Raw genomic sequence first — 20,783 nt, forward strand, 5'->3', positions numbered from 1 at the left:
AGGTAGGAAGGTGGGTGTCTGGGGTTTGACGCCCTGGAGAAGAGGCTAGGGGTTGCAGAACAGAAGGTCCCATGTGGTTCAGAGACGTGATTTATTTGAGCTGCAAAGTCCAAAGTCTTATTAGCCCCTGAGTGTTAAATTTTGGTTCGTCCCCAACATCTAAAATGAGACTTCATGTTGAAACCCAGTTTGTAGCTTTTAGAAAGCATCTAAGACACTGATCAGCTAGAGGGAAAACAGGGCCCCAGCCTGCCTGGTGGCTCTTGACACAGAGGCTGGTTGTCACTCTGCATCTGTGGGGCTTGCTTGGCCTACCTGCTCACCTTCTTTCCCTGCTCGTCTCCGGCATGCACAGCCATTCGAGGAATCCTGTGGCCGCAGCACAACAGGAGTAGGAGCCTAGTAGGCCTTGTAGGCTGGGTGGCGAGTTTGGGGGTGTGATCCTGAGGGCAGGGAGGGCGGGGGACCAGGAAGGAGCGAGTGAGTAGATCAGGCCTGAGGGCAGAGGCGAGCCGATCATGAAGGCCTGTTAGGGGGTGAAGGTGATGACCTGGTGCCTCCTGCCTGACAGGCTGTCTCTCCAGCCTTACTGCGCACATTTGTGGTTTGCGGACTTGAATTTCCTGTTACATACTTAGGCCGTGTCTTCCATGGGTGTGTTGGTTGATGATCAAGCCCAAGAAACGCCCATTTAAAATTTGTGGGGCAGGTGTCGCATACCTGCCTTCTGTGTGACGGTGGGGACGGGGGCCAGGCTGCGGTTGAAGGTCTGAATAGCTAGAGTCGGCTCATACCATCTATGGAGTAGAGCTTCCCTTACCTGTTGGCATGTGGTGTCTGTTTGACACTTTACCAGGTTTTTGACACATGAGATTCCACTCGGCTGTTCCTGGCTGTACCTGCCAGTCTCTTTTGGCTCTGATACCATTGCTCTTAACTAATCCTGCTTGTTAGTTCTTCCAGAAAATGATATAATCTTGTCATATTCCATAAGGAATCTCCTTATTTTGATTAAAGTCCTTATGTTGTGGGACTCCCCTGGTGGCACAGTGGTTAAGAATCCGCCTGCCAATGCAGGGGACACGGGTTGGAGCCCTGGTCTAGGAAGATCCCACATGCCGCGGAGCAGCTAAGCCTGTGTGCCACAACTACTGAGCCTGTGCTCTAGAGCCTGCGAGCCACAACTACTGAGCCCGTGTGCCACAACTACTGAAGCCTGCAGGCCTAGAGCCCGTGCTCCGCCACTAGAGAAGCCACTGCAATGAGAAGCCCGCGCACCGCAACGAAGCCTCGACGAAGCCAAAAATAAATAAATAAATATATTTAAAAAAAAAAAAAAGTCTTGATGTTGCTCAGTAAAGAGTTGTAGCTTTGTTCATGTAGGTCAGATCCGTTCCTGGGTTACTTTAACTGGTGTTGCTGCTAAGAGTTGAGTGATACACACCGTACAAGTACTTCCAAGTGTAGAGTATGATATATTCCTAACATATTCCTGTGTTTGTATCTCGAATCTGCCCCGTTTATTGACCTTGATTTCTTAAAGTTGATTCTCTTGATGTTCTAGGTTATCATCCCCCTTCCTTTTCGTGTTTGTGCTTCTGCCTGTTTCATGCTGTATTCGTCATCTACTGCTATGTAACAAATTACCCTAAAACTTAGCAGCTTTAAACATCAGTTTCTGTGGGTCAGGACTCTGTTGCGCCGGCCATGCTGCTGGGACCGTGGCCACCCCGGGCCCGCCCTCGGGAGGGCTGTATGTTTGTTTCCTGTGGCCGCTTAGCACAGTTCACAGGCCGAAGAGCTAAAACTGCATTTGGTATCGGTCGGTTTTGTGGGTCTACACGTGGCTTGTCGGGGGCCCCGCTCGGCGTGTCTGGAGGCCTAGCTGGGGAGGGACACAGGGTCCTTCAGGCTGCTGGCAGAGTCGCCCTGGCAGCTGTAGGACCCAGGTCTTTGTTTCCATGCGGCCCTCTCGGCCCGGCTGTGTCTCCTCTTGTGACCTGGCGCACTTGCGGGAGTGCCCTCGCCTGCCCAGTTTTGTGACCAGGAGTGAACCCCAGATGGGCTGCGCCCCACTCGGGAGAGCCCACCATGCAAGGCTGTGAACACCGGGGGGGCCTGTTGCACATGCTTTTGTTTGTTAATAGTGACTGTATTCTCCAGAGGAAAACTGCATATTGGTGGTGAGGCTTATGCTTGCATCTAATCACTTGTACTTAGTTATTAACAACATATCGTAAGTTCTCTGTTTTGGTAGGCTTTTGGACAAGAACCAGTTGATTTTTGGATAGTCACATGTGATCCTATATAAATGAATTATCAACAAGAGGTTTTGATTTTCCCTTTTGTTTCAGTAAATGGCTATAACTAGCTTGTTCCTGGTTTAATTTTCTCCCATATTTACCATTAGCCTCCACTATAAATGTACTTACATTGATAATATCCCCTATAAAAAAACAATTAGTTTGAAAATAATGGGTGTTCTACAGGATATTCTTAGCTTCCATGCAGGCTTCTCCCATCACTCATCTACTTTCACTTTGGTATGTTTCATTTCCTCAGTCTTCTTGTGAGGCTATGAAGAAGAGGTAGAGGGAGATCCCCTCAAAGGCTAACCGGGTCCTGTTTTACAGGGAAGGAAACATCCAGAGACTTAGGTAGCCAGTTAGAAGATGAATAATCCCTACAAAGAATTGAGAGATCAGGAGTCCAGATCTTCATCCCTCATAGAATCTGAAGTTTGAGTCTCTAACTCTGACTCTTTGTTTTCTGTCGTCTTTACATAAAATTAATGATTTTAGCAGTATAAAAAAATAAATTCTGGGCTTCCCTGGTGGCGCAGTGGTTAAGAATCCACCTGCCAATGCAGGGGACACGGGTTCAATCCCTGGTCGGGCAAGATTCCCCCATGCCGTGGAGCACCTAAGCCCACGTGCTACAGTTACTGAGCCTGCGCTCTAGAGCCTGCGAGCCACAACTACTGAGCCCACGTGCCACAGCTACTGAAACCTGTGTGCCTAGAGCGCGTGCTCCGCAACAAGAGAAGCCACCGCAATGAGAAGCCGGAGCACCGCAACGAAGAGTAGCCCCCGCTCGCCGCAACTAGAGAAAGCCTGTGCGCAGCAACAAAGACCCGACGCAACCAAAAATAAATAAATAAAATTTTTTAAAAAGTTATAAAGCATCGCCTAAAGTAGTATAGAGCAGAAACCCCACCCCTCCTGAAGATGGGGTGCCGGGTGGGCTGTTCTGGACAGTTTGCTTTTTCACACGTGTGTACCTAGAGGTGCAAATAGCATTTAATATTTCAGAATGTGTCTGTCTCATCAAGCTGTGCTGGCTTGTCAGACACCTGCAGACGCTGTGTCACCCTGTCTTCTGTGTCCTCCCCCAGCCCTTCTGCTTCTGGGTACGGTGCAGAGCTGCCCGCCCTCCCCGGTGCTGATGGCAGGCCTCTTAACACTAGTTTCTTCCTTATGACAACACTGTGTCAGTTACTCCTAAATGGTTTCTTTTGAAACAAGAGGTTAATTTATTTTAAGAAAGCAAAAAAAGTGACCCTAGTTAAATAAATGTCATAAAATTTCAGACAGTGTTGTAACCGGGAGGAGAGAAGAGTTTTTTCCCCTTCCTTTTACAAGCAGCTGCTTCTGTGACTTTTTTGCTGTTGAAGGAAACTGTGAGTCTCGGATGGACAGAAGCAGAATTAGTGGGGGACCCTCAGGCCCTGTGGAGGGGGGATCCTGGTGCCCCCGTGCTCGTCCCCCTTTCCTGGGGACAGCGGGTGGCAGTGTTGGTCCTGCTGTTCTGTGCTGGGCCAGGGAAGCAAGTGTGACAGTTCCACCCTTTTTCATATCATACCTGTGAGGTGTCAGAGCATTGCCGAAAACATAATCTGTAATTTTATTTGTGTTAAAAACAGCTAAGTATACATGAAATAAAAAAATTTCTGAATGGGCAAGTAAGTTTGGGGTCTGGTTGATCCAAGTTGAACTAATTGGTCTGAAGTGAGGCTCCGGCTTCAGCCCTTTAAAAACTTGTTTTTGACGATATATTATAATACAGAAGAGGGCACATTGCTTAATCATACAGCTCAGTGAATTTGTACAAACTGAATATACCTACGCAGTGATCACTCAGACAAAACATCACGATGAATTTTACTTTTTCCATTGAAAGGAATTGCCTAAAGTGATCGTTATTCTGTTCCTCCAGTGGTATCCACGTACATTTAGAGTGAATTTGTGCTCGGTGTTCTCTGAAGTTTTATTTTCATCCCACCCTAAAGAAAGAGGATTTTGGACAGATGAATGCTTGCCTTTCTTGGTTCTAAGGCTTACCTGTTATGTGGAGCTAAGAAAGTTCCTTAATCTCTTTGTGCATTACTTGCCTCATCTGTAAAATGGGAATGATAACCATACCCATTACTAAATTTATTGTGAGATTAAATGAATTCACTTATGATAGGCTTCGAACAGTCTTCAGCTTTTAGTAAATACCAGAAACATCTACGTGTGTGGAGTAGGAAGTGGATATTGACCCAGGCTACTTCCCATGTCTTAAATGTTGTGGTTTGCATGTCTCAGAACTGGGGTCAGCAGACTTCTACGAAGGGCCAGAGAATAACCATTTTAGGCTTTGTGTGGGTGACATGGTCTAAACTACTCCCCTCTGCCATCCCAGTGCAAAAGTGGCCAGAGCAGTGCTTCGTGACTGATAGTGGCTGTGTCTTATTAGATGTTCATAATCTGGAATTTGAATTTTATATCATTTTCTTGTGTCATAAAATAGTATTCTTTTGATTTCTTTTTTCTTCCAACCGTTAAAAAAGAATGATTTTCACATTCTTAGCTTACAGGCTAAAGATAGACATTCAGGCCAGCTTTGGCCCATAGGCCATAGTTTGCCCCTGTTTTTAGAAAATTAAATAGGTTCCTATTTCTAATCCCACAAACTCGGTCACCATGCTGCTCAAGATAATACATTTCCATCTCCTCAGAAAGTGCCCTTTGCACTAAATCTAACCTCCCCACACCCCCAAAACCCCACTGCATCCCACGCACTGACCTGATTTTATTGATGCAGATTGTTTTGCCTTATTCTAGAATTTCGTGTGTGTGTGGCTGGGATCGTGCAGTGTGGGCTCTGTGTGTCCAGCTTCTTTGAGGAAGCACAGGGTCTGTGTGATACTCACTGACGCTGCTGTTTGTATCAGTTCTTTGTTCCTTTTAGGGGAGGGGTCTGCATTGGATTCCAGTGCAAAAATATATCACAGTTTTTTTGTCTACTAGTTGGTAGACTTGTATGTTGCCTCCAGTTTGGGGCTGTTGAGAATAGAGCAGCTGTGAACACTTGCACGGATGTTTTCGTGGATGTCTTTTCGTTTCTCTCGGGAATCGCTGGGTCATGCGTGAGAGCACGATTGACGTTGACTTGTTTTCTAAGCAGCGGTGACCTTTATCCTCCTACCAGCAACACATGAACAGTCCAGTTGCTCCATATCTTTGCCGACATCTGTCAATTTGAATTTTACCCAGTTTTTCATTTTACTGATTCTGTGTGTGTAATGTGGTAACTCATTGTGGTTTTAATGTGCATTTCCCTGATGACTAGATATATAATGGGCTGTGACTGTTTTCTCCTGATGTGTAGCTTGCCTTTCCATTTGTTTAACACTGTATTTTAAAGAATGGCAAACATTTTAATTTTGTTGAAGTCTAATTTATCAGTTTAGTATATTTTTTCCTAAGAAATCAGGATATACCTTAATGTCAAGAGATTTTCTCTGAGGTTTTCTATTAGTTTTACAGTTTTAGCGCTTTTTGCAGTTGGCATTATGATGCTTCCCCCCCCGGTACGCAGACCTCTCACTGTTCTGGCCTCTCCCGTTGCGGAGCACACGCTCCGGACGCGCAGGCTCAGCGGCCATGGCTCACGGGCCCAGCCGCTCCGCGGCACGTGGGATCCTCCCGGACCGGGGCACGAACCCGTGTCCCCTGCATCGGCAGGCGGCCTCTCAACCACTGCGCCACCAGGGAAGCCCTATGATGCATTTTGAGTTAGTATTCGTGTATGATATGAAGTAGAAGGTCAATCAATGTCCATTTTTTCCTTACGAATTTCATATATGTTCAGTCTGTTTCTGGACTCTGCCTTATTCCATTGATCTGTATGTCTTATATTTATACAAGTACCAGATTGTCTTGCAATTGGTGAGTCCTCCACCTTTTTATATTTTAGTTTTGCTTTTTAAATGTTTTGACTATTCTGGGTTCTTTGCATACAAATTTAAAAATCAGCTTGTCAACTCCCCCACCCCCCAAAAAAGGCCTGTTACAGAAAATGGACATTTTGAGCAATGTTGAGTTTCCTAGTCCTTGACCATGATATATATCTCTCCACTTGCTTATCTTCTTTTATTTAAAAAAATTTTTTTATTTACTGATTTGGCTGCACTGGGTCTTAGTTGTGGCGTGCGGGATCTAGTTCCCTGACCAGGGATTGAACCCTGGCCCCAGCATTGGGAGTGTGGAGTCTTAACCACTGGACCACCAGGGAAGTCCCTGTTTATCTTTTTTAATTTCAGGAATATTGTATAGTTTCATTGTAAAGCTACTGTACATCTTTCCATTTGTGCCTAAGTATTTTATATTTTCCAGCTATTTGTTGCCATTATATGTAAAATACAATTGAGTTTTTTATATTGACCGTGTTACTGTAGTCTTCCTGAATTCACTTCTTAGTTTATTGGTCTTGTTGCTGACTGAGGAGTTTCTGTAGTCTGTTTCTGTTCCAGCCTCTATCCTGGCTCTCTGTTCCAAGAGCTTCCTTCTCTTGTCTTACTACTGTGCCGGCCACGATTCCTGTGTTATTCCTGATCTTGGGGGAAAGTATTCAGCCTTTCACCATCAAGTGTGATGAAGTGCTGTCCCTTTCGTCTGTTGCTGAAATCAGTTTGCTGCTGTTTTGTTGAGGATTTCTCCACGTATGTTTATGAAGAATATTGGTCTGTAATTTTATTTTCTTATGAATCTTTGTCAGGTTTTGGCACAAGGGTTGAGAAGTGTTCCCTTCTCTGGTTTCTGAAAGAGTTTGTGTAATTTCTTTTCTTTTTTAAAAAAATTTATTTATTTTATTTATATTTATGTTTGGCTGCGTTGGGTCTTCGTTGCTGTGCGCAGGCTTTCTCTCTAGTTGCGGCGAGCGGGGGCTGCTCTTCGTTGCAGTACGCTGGCTTCTCGTTGCGGTGGCTTCTCTTGTTGCGGAGCTTGGGCTCTAGGTGCGCGGGCTTCAGTAGTTGTGGCGCGTGGGCTCAGTAGTTGTGGCTCACGGGCTCTAGAGCACAGGCTCAGTCGTTGTGGCGCACGGGCTTAGTTGCTCCGCGGCATGTGGGATCTTCCCCAACCAGGGATTGAACCCGTGTCCCCTGCATTGGCAGGCGGATTCTTGACCACCGCGCCACCAGGGAAGTCCGAGTTTGTGTAACTTCTTTCAGACAGTTCACCACTGAAAGCCTTTGGGTTTGTAGTTTTCTTGGTGTGCAAGTTTTTGATTGAGTATTATTGATTTGATTTCTTTAATAGATTAAGGCTATTTGGGTGTTCTATTTCTTTTAAAAAAATTTTATTGAAGTATAGTGTTGTGTTAATTTCTGCTGTACAGCAAAGTGATTCAGTTTTACATATATATATTCTTTTTCATATTCCTTTCCATGGTAGTTTATCACAGGATATTAAATATAGTTCCCTGTGCTATACAGTGGGACCTTGTTGTTTATCCATTCTAAATGTAATACTTTCCATCTATCAACCCCAAATTCCCAGTCCATCCCTCTCCCTCTGCCCATAGTAACCACTAGTCTGACCTCTATATCTGTGATTCTGTTTCTGCTTTGTAGATAGGTTCATTTGTGTCATATTTTAGATTCCACATATAAGTGATATCATACGGTATTTGTCTCTTTTTCTGACTTTGCTTAATATGATGATCTCTTGGTCCATCCATGTTGCTGCAGATGGCATTATTTCACCCTCTTTTTATGGTTGAGTAATATTCCATTGTATATATGTACCACGTCTTTTTTATCCATTCATCCATCTGTCAACGGGTGAAGGTCGCTTCTATGTCTTGGCTGTTGTCAATAGTGCTGCTATAAACATAGGGCTGCATTTATCTTTTCAAATTACAGTTTTGTCTGAATATATACCCAGGAGTGGGATTGCTGGATCATATGGTAGCTCTGTTTTTAGTTTTTTGAGGAACCTCCAAAGTGTTCTCCATAGCGGCTGCACCAGTTTACATTCCCACCAACAGTATAGGAGGGTTCCCTTTTCTCCTGAGTGTTCTATTTCTTAAGTCATTTTTGGTAAGTAATATAGGCATTTTTCAAGGAGTTTGTCCATTTTATTTAAGTTTTTAAATTTATTTCCATAGTACTGTTCATAATATTCTCTTATTCTCTTACTATCTGTAGGATCTACAGTGGTTTCTCCACTTTCATTCCTGATGTTGGAATTTGTTCTCTCTCTCTCTCTCTCTATTCTTTCTACAGGTTTATCAACTTTTCAGATGTTTACTAAGGAACCAGCTTTTAACTTTACCTACTGTTTGCCTGTTTTCTTTTTTTGCGGTACGCGGGCCTCTCACCGTTGTGGCCTCTCCTGTTGCAGAGCACAGGCTCCGGACACGCAGGCTCGGCGGCCATGGCTTACAGGCCCAGCCGCTCCGCGGCACGTGGGATCTTCCCGGACCGGGGCATGAACCCGTGTCTCCTGCATCGGCAGGCGGACTCTCAACCACTGCGCCACCAGGGAAGCCCTGCCTGTTTTCTTTAAAAAAATTTTTTTCTGTTTTTGATTTCTTTATTGTGTTCTTCTGTTTACTTTGGCTTTAGCCTACTCTTCTTTTTCTTTCTTCTCAAGTTATAATACTTGTTATGAGCCTTTTTTCTTTTCAATACAGGCATTTTAAAGCTGTAAATTTCCTTCTAGGCAGTGCTCGACTGGGTTGTTTAGTCCATTTACATTTAGCGCAGTTACTGGTATGGTTGGTTCTCCACTGTTCTCTGGGGGTATTTAAGTGTCCAATTCATTGGGGTTTAGTATATTCACAAGGTTGTGTAGTCATCACCAGTGTTGAATTCCAGAACATTTTATCACCCCCACAGACCCCTCACACCCATCAGCTGTCGCTCCTTGCTTCCTCCAGTCACCAGTCCCACTAACTAATGTTCTTCCTGTCTATGTTTTTACTATTCTAGGTACCTCTTATAGGTGGAATGCATACATATAGGTATCCAGCTACTTTCACTTAGCATGTTTTAGGAATTCATCCATGTTGTAGTGTGAATCACATACTCATTCATTTTATGGCCCCCAAATACTCTGTTGTATAGATATATGTTTTATTTATCTGTTAGTTCATGGACGTTGGTGCTGTTTCAGCTTTTTGGCTGTTATGAATTATGCTGCTCTGTATGAACATTTGTCTACTTGTTTTTGTTTGGATGTATGTTTTCATTTCTCTTGGGTATATACCTAAGAGTGGAATGGTTGTGTCATATGGTAATTCTGTGTTTAAGTTTTGAGCAGCTTGCCAAACTTTTGCAAAGTTGCTGCACCATTTTACATTCCAACTAGCAGTATACGATGGATGGTTCCCATTTCTCTACGTCCTTGTTAACAAGTGGTCAGCACTTGTTCTTATCTTTTTAATTTTAGCCATCCTGGTGGGTGTGACCTGGTACCCTACTGGGGTTTGATTTGCATTTCCCAAATGACTAATGAGTGTCTTTTCATGTGTTTCCTTCTTTTTTCCTCTCTTTGTCCTTCAGTGCTTTCTTTTGGGTTATTTAAAGATTAATACATGTTGATTTCCAGATGACTTTTTTTTTTTTTTTTAAATAAATGTATTTATTTATTTATTTTTGGCTGTGTTGGGTCTTCGTTGCTGCACGCAGGCTTTCTCTAGTTGCGGCGAGCGGGCTTCTCATTGCAGTGGCTTCTCTTGTTGCGGAGCAGAGGCTCTAGGCACGTGGGCTTCAGTAGTTGCAGCACGCGGGCTCAGCAGTTGTGGCATGCAGGCCCTAGAGCATGCGGGCTCAGTAGTTGTGGTGCATGGGCTTAGTTGCTCTGCGGCATGTGGGATCTTCTTCCCGGACTAGGGATTGAACCCGTGTCCCCTGAATTGGCAGGCAGATTCTTAACCACTGCGCCACCAGGGAAGTCCCCCAGATGACTTTTAATACTCTTCTTTGTTACCTAACATAAACATTCATATACACAAATAAAATGTATATTATATACATATTTCCCAGCTAAAAGATATGTTTTGTATCTTAGTCATATTTTCCTTTAATTTGAAATTGTCATGATTTTTTTTAAATTTATTTTTATTTATTTATTTATTTATTTATTTTGGGCTGTGTTGGGTCTTCGTTTCTGTGCGAGGGCTTTCTCTGGTTGCGGCGAGCGGGGGCCACTCTTCATCGTGGTGCGCGGGCCTCTCACCGTCGTGACCTCTCCTGTTGCGGAGCACAGGCTCCAGACGCGCAGGCTCAGTGGTTGTGGCTCACGGGCCCAGTTGCCCCGCGGCATGTGGGATCTTCCCGGACCGGGGCTCGAACCCGTGTCCCCTGCATTGGCAGGCAGATTCTTAACCACTGCGCCACCAGGGAAGCCCGAAATTGTCATGATTTTTTACTTATCCTGGCTATCACATTGATTTCAGGATATATTTCAGGATATGGCAGGCACTATATAGTCCTATAGAAGAGACATTATTTTAGTTGTTTTGGGCTGGATCTTGTTATGATCTTTAAGAATAAGCACTTCATCAAATTTTCTTATGGAGCCTTTTATTTGTTGCTTCACTTGGAACCAAAATCTTTATCTCAATCCAGTACTCATGTGTTTGTGTTTTTTTGTTTTTTTGTTTTTTTCTTTTAAGCTTTTTGCCCGCACTGTGTGGCATGCCGGATCTTAGTGCCCCGAACAGGGATTGAACCCTCAGCCCCCTGCACTGGAAGTGCAGCGTCTTAACCACGGGACCTCCAGGGAAGTCCCCCAGTATTTGTGTTAAACGTGGCCTATCTGTGCACATGGGTATTTCATTAGCTGCACCAGTAGCCATAGCAAATGGGAAGATAAAATTTTTCTGTTTAGTCTCCACATGGCACCCGCGGTGCCAGGTCTTCATTGCTCACTGCATGTGGACTGCAGACATACTTTCATGTCTCAGAATTGACACAAGAGCCTTCCTTCTCCTTGTGATCTTCTCAGGCAGGTTGTTTCCTGCGTGGTACAGGGTCCTGCCAGCTCCAGCTCCGGCCAAGGTCGTGTCAGCCCGCTCCTCTCTGGCCACACTGTCCCTGGGAATGTGGGTCTCACAGTGGAGGCCTGTTCTGTCTGAAGGAAAATAAGCAGTTCTCTGCTGGGGTCCTAAGAGATGCTCACTCTGCGCCTGTGGAAAGATAATTCTGTCTTTTTTTCTCTCTCTTGTGCAAACTATTTTAAGAAATAAAGGGATAATTGGCATTTGGAACTGTTTTCAGACAAGAAGGAGCACTGACCTGGTTGTGCTCAGAACCTCCAGTCGGTTCCATCTTTTTGTTCCCACGTCCTGTTGAAAGGATTAGTGACAACTCAGGAAGAAGTGCCCTGAGCTGAGCTGAGAGATTTACAACGTAGGATCAGTTTGTAGCAGCTGTTGCCACGCACTCTTCCTCTGAGCAGCACACAGGATCACGGCGCTCATTTTTCTGAGGGCGGGAGTGCATGGTCTTACCAGATTCTGAAAGAGTTTTGTGTCCTAGAGAAGATGAAGAACTGCTAAGTACAAAGTATTAACCCTAATTGTTGGCTTACTGAGCCTTTTTGTTTCAAATACCCTCGACCACGCTGCCTTCAAAAAATTTTTCCCTCGAATATCTGACCTTTAAAAGAAGGAGATACAGATTTTTATGAGGCTTATCTATATACAAGGCAAAGGAGTGATCTTGAATTGTAAGTCCGTTAGTATCTCTTGGTAAGGTGGTGGTATGGAGATGACTTAAGAAACTTTTAGCAGAAGTGATGTGATTGGAACTGAGTAGGATAATAGGGCTGTTGGAAAGGAATCTTAGACATGCAGCTCTTGGGACAAGTAGGGGCTTTCAGGCAGATCGGCTGTTTGTGCTTCCTCGCCTCCTGCTGTGTCCTCGTGGAATGGTCTCATGTCATGGAGTCCACGTTTCATTTTACTGCAGGAAGAACACACCTTGTTGTTTAGGGTACTTGGTGTGCAGTAGAAATCCTAGAAAAGCATGTGGCAGATAAAGGGGTTTATTACCGAAGGCAGGTTGTCTTCTTCATACTCTTTGAAACGAAAAAGCACCCTGTTTTATTTTCAAATTCTCCTTTGCCACACTATCTGCTTTTCACCGCCAGTTTGAGCTGCTCTTTGCTCAGCTCCTCCACCTGAAGGGGCAGCACCGGCTTTACGGGCAGGAGGCCAGGCTGGTCCCAAGTCTCCCGCAGGTGCCTGCAAGCAGGGCTCCGGTCATGGTGCTGAGAGGCCTGTGTTTCCAGGTGTAATGCTGCATTTTGATAAGGTAACCAGAGTCACACTGTCCGCATTTGAGGTATCAACAGGAAGGAAATAAGGTTTCTTCTCTCTTTGAAAAAGCAAAATGTTTAATTTCTTATTTGCCTAAGGCCCTTTGTTTTTTCTCTATGAGTATTTCTTCTGACTTTTTCTACAGATATAACTACATAGATTATAAGTTAAGATGATACATGCCTCTTGTCAAAATTATATTGACACATAATTCCTTTAGAGCTCTTTGTTTAGTGAGAAAAATATTTTAAAATCAAGCATTAGGTGATATTATATCCAGATTCTTTAATAGTTGAGATATGGAATAACTAACAGTTAAACAGCACTTGTTATATACAAGGCACATTTAGGTACTAATCAAAAATTTAAGTTGTCTTAAATGTTTTCTATAGAAAAAACCCTCAAATTTAGTGTTTCGTAACACACCCACAAGTTTACGTGTAACAGCACATGAAAGTATAGTTACACATCAGAGTAGCCTCTTTTTAAAATAATTAATTAATCTATCTGGCTACACAGCGTGGCTTGTGGGACCTTAGTTCCGCGACCAGGGATTGATCCTGGGCCCTTGGCAGTGAGAGAGTGGAGTCCTAACCACTGGACCGCCAGGGAATTCCCTGGAGTAGGCTCCTGTGTTCTGGGGAAGGTTTTTTCACCTTTGCATCTTAACCTGAAATATAAATGGATTAGGCCAGGCAGACATTGGCGTTCTTTGCTGTTTGCCATCTAAGTTGTGGACCTAACCTTTTTAAAAATTAATTAATTAATTAATTTTTGGCCGCGTTGGGTCTTTGTTGCTGCGCGCGGGCTTTCTCTAGTTGCGGCGAGCGGGGGCTACTCTTCGTGGCGGTGCGCGGGCTTCTCATTGTGGTGGCTTCTCTTGTTGTGGAGCACGGGCTCTAGGGTGCGGGCTCAGTAGTTGTGGCGTACAGGCTTAGTTGCTCTGTGGCAGGTGGAATCTTCTGGGACCAGGGCTCGAACCTGTGGCCCCTGCATTGGCAGGCGATTCTTAACCACTGTGCCACCAGGGAAGGTCCCGCAACCTTCTTAAATATTAATGATCTTTGGGACTGGACGGTGTCAGGTCCCTGGAGATGGTGTAATAACATAGTGCTTCCTCAAGGGATCCCCGGGCCCTTCCTGGCACTTTCCGTTCCTGCTGCTGTTGAAGATTTGTCAGCTGTCCAGCCCCCCCACCCCCACCTCCAGCCCCCCCACCCCCACCCCCTCTCTATGTGGTATTCACGTGCCTTTGTGTCTGGGGCCGCCTGGTTAGGCCTCAGACCTTCCACAGCTACCTGGAGGACATCATCAGCTACCGCTGGGAGCTGGAAGAAGGGAAGCCTAACCCCCTGAGGGAAGCCAGCTTCCAGGACCTGCCCCTTCGCACCCGTGTGGAAATCCTCCACCGCCTCTGTGACTACCGGCTGGACGCAGACGATGTCTTCGATCTCCTCAAGGTGCGTGGCTGACAGGCACCCCGTCCCTGGAGCAGAAGTTTAGAGAAGCCGGCGTTTGGATGCTGTGCTGGTCTTGGGAATTTTGTAGATGCAGCCGTTACCACTGTTGCCAGGGGAATCCAAGCCACACGCTCAGATGACTGCATGTTAGTTTATTTTGGTTTAACTTCTGCTTTGGTTTGTTCTTCTTTCTGTGTACCGAGTCCCCGCTGACATGGGAACAATCCTGGGTTCCTGTTTGCGCTGTCGTCAGCCAGAACTGCAGTTACATCAGTCACTGGGTTTTATTTCCTGAGGTCTGAAATTTGACTTAGAATAATTGACATATTTATGAAACCTCCCAAGGACTTTAACCCATCCTCGCCGCACGCCGTGTGCACCTTGTAGACGTGTGCTGGGTGGGGCCGTGGACGCCTCCCCCTCCCTCTTGTCCTGTCTCAGAGGGAGGCCGGGGCGCGGGCGGGCTTCTGCTTTGCCCTCACCGGGAGGCCTGTCAGAACGCTGAGCTGCATCAGCGGCGCGCGTGGGCGCAGGTGGGCGCCGTGGTGGAAACCGCGCTGCAGCCCAGCACGGCCTTTGCTGAGGTCTTGGCCCCCACCCCCCGGGCGTGGCAGTGCAGGTCCGGCTGGGGGAGTGGGGAGCCCCGGGTCGGACTGGCCGGTGGCGACAGGGCGCCATGGGGGACGAGGCTGCCGCGGCACCAGACTCTCCTGTTGGAATTGTCTTTCCTCTTGTTGGTACGCAGCAGAATGCGTGTCTAAACCAAGTACGTCACATGTTCATCAAAGCCCCTTTGGGTTGCTCCGTTCTTGGCGCTCTCCGGGCGATGGTGGCAGTGGGGTCCGTGTGAAGTGCTTCCACGTCTTGCTCTTAGAGTAGGCACCTTCTCCCCGTCCCGTGTGTCGGGTACCCTGGCTGGGAATTACCTAAGATGCTTGAGCATTTTAATATGAGGGATGTGTGAGGATAAATTCAGAATCCTCATTTCAGGTGTCTCTTCAGTTTTGTTCGTTGAGAGCCCAAACCTCTTCCCTTGTCCTGCCCAGGGCCTGGATGCAGACAGTCTCCGTGTGGAACCGCTGGGTGAGGACAACTCCGGGGCCCTCTACTGGTATTTCTATGGGACGCGAATGTACAAGGAGGACCCAGTACAAGGAAGATCCAACGGCGAGCTCTCTCTGAGCAGGTACCTTCCTAAATGTCAGGGCTGCCATGGCCACCGTTACGAGAGCGTCATTAAAATCAAATACATCGGAATTCCGCAACACAAATTATTTTTTCTCATGAAGGAATTAGCTGTAGCCGCATGTCTACAGAAAGATGGCAAAGAGTTATTTCACACAGAAGTGAAAAGGAATTAATCTCTAGCCCAGCTCTCAGCGGCCCCACCCCAGAGGCCGTTCTGCCCGCCGGGTTCTCAGCAGCACGAGTGCTCCCCGGGGCCTTTCCCTCCAGCAGAGTGGGTTCTGGAGAATCCCTTCTCCTGCTAGAGCTGATGTCCTCAGTGAGGAAGAGGCCTTGTCCCCAGCATCCCAGAGCGATGCTGCATCTTCCCCAGACGTCCCGGTTGCTGGGCCCTTTGCCATTAGCGAAGCCTGAGGCCCCACTCAGATGTTCATGTGGGAGATGTTGTTTTCCTTGGTTCCACGTTTTAACAAAATGGGAGGTCACCCTGCTCTTCCCCTGTAACTGCCGCCTTTGTTCCTTTTTAGTAACCTTACGGCCAGAAAAACTAATCACTAGCTTATAAATCATGTGTAACGCATCAGTCCTATGACAGAACATTTCTATTTAACATACTCTTTCTTAGGGAAAGTGAAGGACAAAAAAATGTCTCAAGTGTTCCTGGGAAAACAGGAAAAAGAAGAGGAAGACCCCCAAAACGGAAAAAACTGCAGGAGGAAACTCTAGTGAGGTGAGTAAATCTTGTTAGTCTGTGCAGGTCCCTAACCCAAACCCTTACGCTGGAGGGACTCGCCTCCATCCTGCTTTCTGTGCCTCGGGTGGGGACATGGGCCCTGCGTCACAGTCCTCGGGGTCCTCCTGCCTGGCCCCTCGCTTTCACTGGACAGTGGGGACTCTGACAGTGAACGTGACCGTGGACAGCACCGGGAACCGAGCCCGCCTGCAGGAAGTGCCCTGAAAATCCCATCTCTACACCACACGTTTCTTCACAGGAGTGTGGAGAGAGTTAATACTGTATATGAGTTTAGGAGTTAATTCTTCCCTGGTAAGGAGATTTTAGTAGTAAACATGCTTTGTTCTATGTAGAATACAATTTCCTACAATAAAGGAAAGGTAAGATTTTAAACATTTTTATAGTGTTTATTTTATATTTAATTTTAGCAAAGAAAAAGATTCTCTTACTATTGGGAAATTGTATTATTACTATCGTTTGGCCGCACTGCGCGGCATGTGGGATCTTAGTTCCCCAACCAGAGGTCCAACTCGCATCCCGTGCAGTGGAAGTGCGGGGTCTTAACCAGTGGACCACCAGGGCAGTCCCGGGAAATTTTATTTTAATATGTCATTGCCTTTTAGGAATTCCCACCGTGTGAATCTCAATATAAGAGTTTTCAGAATCTGACCTGTTCTGTGTAGAAATACTTTTTCCTTTTACTTGAGGATCAGATCTATCATTATTCACTTATGGAAATTAGGTCATAGTCTTAAAAATTCTCATAACACAGGAGAAGCTGCTTCTTCCTTTGGCGTTTTAGAACTACTTAAGTAACCTAATTGCCTGAAGTGGACTAGATTTCACTGTGCTGCTTATTAACTACTAAGAAATATTTTTAGGAATCAGATTATGAATAAATCAATCAGAATTTGATTTTTTTTCTTACAACAGTCAGTGTTCCACTTAACTTTCCAGAAATTTTGACTACAGATTGCAGCTTTCCTCCCACCAGTATTTGTGAGAAATGTTCTTATAATCATGTTTTATACACAAGACATCTGTTTCTGGATTTTGTTAGTGATCTACACCTCCTGATACATTCAGAAATCTGTTCTGTACTATCTCGGTTTCCCTGTGAGTCCCAACAATTAAAGTGCCTTAGTGGTGGGGCTGTAGTCATTTTAAGAACATACGTGTGCTTGTGCTACCCTCTGCTGGTGATTTTATTCTTTAGAGTTCTGTATCCAATACAGTATTTAAGTATTTTTAAATAAAATTTTGTGAAATCTAAAAAGTAAAACTAGTGAATATAATAAAACAGAAACAGACTCATAGAAAGAGAACAAACTAGTGGTGACCAGCGGGGAGAGGGATGGGGGAGGGGTAAGATAAGGGATTAAGAGGTACAAACTACTACATAAAATAAATAAACTATAGGGATATACTCTACAACACAGGGAATATAGCCAATATTTTATAATAACTATAAATGGAGTATAATCTTTAAAAGTTGTGAATCATTGTGTTGTACATCTAAAACTATACCTCCGTTTTTTAAAGAATGATGAAAAACAAATGTAGACAGAAAGATATGTGTAGAAGGGGGGAAAAAAGTAAAGAGAAAGGGCAGCCCCTAAAACAAATTATTTTTTCAAAATAATAAATAAAATTTAAAGTTTGGTTCCTCAGTCACACCTGACACACTTCAGCTGCGCAGGCACTCGTGGCCCGTGGCTGCCTCATTGGACAGCGACAGTACAGGACGTTTTCCTTCTCCCGGGAGGCTGTTTGGGGCAGTGCTGGGTTAGGTGGTTGAAAACAGACCAGAAAATCCAGAGAATGTCCTTCATGAGTCAGGGAGACTTAACACTGTTGGGCTGATGAGCACATTTGTATCTTATAATTTAATTCCAGCATCCCTGTGAGGTGGGCATTATTAATAGCCCCATTTTAGGGCTTCCCTGGTGGCGCAGTGGTTGAAGAGTCCGCCTGCCGATGCAGGGGACGCGGGTTCGTGCCCCGGTCCAGGAGGATCCCACATGCCGTGGAGCGGCTGGGTCCGTGAGCCGTGGCCACTGAGCCTGCGCTTCCGGAGCTTGTGCTCCGCAGCGGGAGAGGCCACAGCGGTGAGAGGCCCGCGTACCGCAAAAAAAAAAAAAAAAAAAAAAAAGCCCCATTTTACAGGGAAGTTCAGTGACTTTTCTGAGGTCACGTGGTAGGTGGTGGCAAGCCTTAAATAGAGGTGGCCTGGCCTCAGAACCTGTGTTCTCCACCCCAGCCTGCTGTGAGGGCCAATTCAATACGCCTCGCCTGCAGTGCCACCCTCAGTGCAGTCCGGGAGGAAGCCCTTTTCTTGGCATTTACCTGTGGACACTGAACTTCTCCTTTCCTGTGTTCCCGTGTATCCGTCCTTCCCCTCTGCGCCAACACACACTCCTGGTAGTAAGTCATGTGCCTGCCTTACAGGGGAGCACAGCAATTTTGGACATGTCTTTGTTTTGATTGGTGCCTCTTTTTCCTGTGTTTCAGTGAAAAGCAGGAAGAAAACTCCTTAGCATCTGAGCCGCAGACAAGAAATGGTAATGGCCTTTGTCGGGGTCAGAAGGGATTGCATGAACATGATTGACTTGTGTCCTTTTCCAGAGTCGAGTGCAGAGCGTTACGACCATTACCGCAGCCTCTGACTAGCCTCCTCACCCTTCACACATTGTCACCCTGTGCCCATCTCTCCCCCTGACGGGTAACTTGAGAGCAGGACCAGGTCTTTTCACTTGGGCCCCCTTACCCAGGCCCAGCAGAATAGACACCCAACGTTGGAGTGAATGAGCAGCTTCTCCGAGAGCTTTCTTTTAATGTATTGGGTTGTCCAAAAAGTTTGTTCGGTTAGTGAATACGTTCGATAAAGTTCTTGGTGAAAATGAAAAATGTGTCTTATTTTTACTTAAAACTGAACGAACTTTTTGGCCAAGCCAGTAAAATGCTTCACTACATAAGGAAGTGTACTGCGTTCCTACCTAGACTTCGGTTCTGTAATCCAAATTGTATAAATTTGGGGAGAAATAACAATTTAGAGTATCTCAGTGCAACAAGCAAGACTGCAAAAGCTCAATCAAAACCATTTTTGTAGAAAAGTAAATACATTAAAGCATTTCTAGTATATTAGAATCTATCATGAAGGTTACAGTAGTTACATTTGTATTGCCTTTACGCATTCTTATCTCTTAGTTGTAAACAGTGATAGTAACAGGAAAATCAGAAGTACACAGCATCAACCTTAAAAGGTAATGGGCCCCCCGTTTTTCTGATTACCTGGCTTTGATCATAACCCAGGGTCCAACTGAAACTGAAGATAGAAAGAAACAGGTCTCATGGGATCTGTTTACTGAGCCACCCCTTTCTCTTCTAGGGTCCCAGGGTCCAGGCCAAGGCTCCTGGTGGCTCCTGTGCCAGACAGAAGAGGAGTGGAGACAGGTCACCGAGAGTTTCCGGGAGAGGACCTCCCTGCGAGAGCGGCAGCTCTACAGGCTCCTCAGCGAGGACTTCCTGCCCGAGATCTGCAGCATGCTTGCCCAGAAGGTGTGCACACAGGGTCCCTGTCCTCCGGGTGTGGCATCAAGCTGCTCTGGTAAAGGGTTCCTTCGTTAGAGGTTTGAGCACCCTCTGCACGCTTCCTGCAGCTGGTCCAGCCTTCATCTCTCTTCATCTGGGGCATAAAAATGGGGCCTCGTGCCCCTACGCTCCTTCACTGCGGGCCTGTGCTTTAACCCTCATGCCTCTACCCCGTCCTCACCGCCTTCACCCTGGGCAGCCAGCTCTCCTTCTCCCCAGCATCCCCTGGGAACCACCCGCAGAGCGCCCTGTGTGTACCTCTCCCTGCACATAGACTGCTGCCTTTTTTTTCCTTTCCTTTTTAAAGAAGATCATCTTCTGGTCTGTCTCCCTCTAACAGCAGGCTCTGAAGGTGCTTTCCTTTGTGGCTCTAGTGCCGGCTCCCCCCGGCTGCCCGCTCTGACTGCAGGGCACCGAATCCTGGCTTCGTCCTGCACCCCGCCTGCCCCCGCCTGTTCCAAGGCTCTCAGAAGCCCCACTTGAGGGCCTTGTGTCTGTGAGCTCTCCCCTGCCTCTCCCAAGCGAAGGTGTCCCCCGCCAGTGCGCCTCCCGACTTCATTTCATCGGGAGTTGTCTAAGCAACTCGGGATCAGGGGCCATGTCTTCCCCATCGTTGTAACCCCACAGGTGACCTCCTGGAATGCCCGTTCTGTGGTGGATGCCTGACAACCATCCAGTTTCCATAAATCTGATGCTTCTGATTCTTAATACTTGTTAATAGAAGACAGAAAAATGTGAGCACTGCCCCTGACATCTGAGGAGAAAGTGTTTTTAAACTCTTGCTGCAGCACCCCAGGGAGGGACACAGTGACAGATATATTACTTGATTTGTCGTGACTCCAATGATATTCGTAACCATTGAGCAGGTTGGTGCTCTGGGGTGAACTGTAGAAAGTCACGGAATTGCATTTTCATAGGTGAGCATCTCCCCATCAACGTCCTTAATCCCGTTGACTATAATTACACTTGGATCTTGTCCTCCGTAGCACACTGTGACCATTTTTCCAGTACTTGAAATACGTAATCTAGTTTTCTTAAAGTAGCTATTAAATAGAGATGGTTTTATAACTTTACATAACCTTGTATATGACTTTATTGATAGGATTAATGACAGCACCTTAAATCATCTGTGAGGCATGTACCTAATCTGCTTAAACTTTCTTTTATAATTTCTGTCTTTTTAACTGCAATATTCAACCTCAGACTTTTGAATAGTGTAA

At 45.8% G+C, this 20,783-nt stretch overlaps 1 protein-coding gene across 3 annotated transcripts in view; it reads left to right on the forward strand.

Annotated features, from left to right (window-relative positions):
- CECR2 (CECR2 histone acetyl-lysine reader) overlaps positions 1-20,783 on the forward strand; it is a 70,447-nt gene that overhangs the window by 12,174 nt on the left and 37,490 nt on the right. For 2 of the 3 annotated variants that reach the window (XM_055085402.1, XM_055085401.1), the window contains exons 1-5: positions 13,962-14,054; positions 15,101-15,240; positions 15,865-15,969; positions 18,484-18,533; positions 19,361-19,530. In XM_055085402.1, coding sequence (XP_054941377.1) covers positions 15,185-15,240; positions 15,865-15,969; positions 18,484-18,533; positions 19,361-19,530 — 381 coding nt within the window. In that variant the 5' untranslated portion in view covers positions 13,962-14,054; positions 15,101-15,184. Of the gene's footprint in view, positions 1-13,870; positions 14,055-15,100; positions 15,241-15,864; positions 15,970-18,483; positions 18,534-19,360; positions 19,531-20,783 lie in introns of those variants that run through there. The other variant, XM_028490785.2, reaches the window with a different exon arrangement.

The sequence above is a fragment of the Physeter macrocephalus genome, chromosome 6, assembly GCF_002837175.3.
Source record: "Physeter macrocephalus isolate SW-GA chromosome 6, ASM283717v5, whole genome shotgun sequence".
Taxonomy (NCBI): Eukaryota; Metazoa; Chordata; class Mammalia; order Artiodactyla; family Physeteridae; genus Physeter; species Physeter macrocephalus.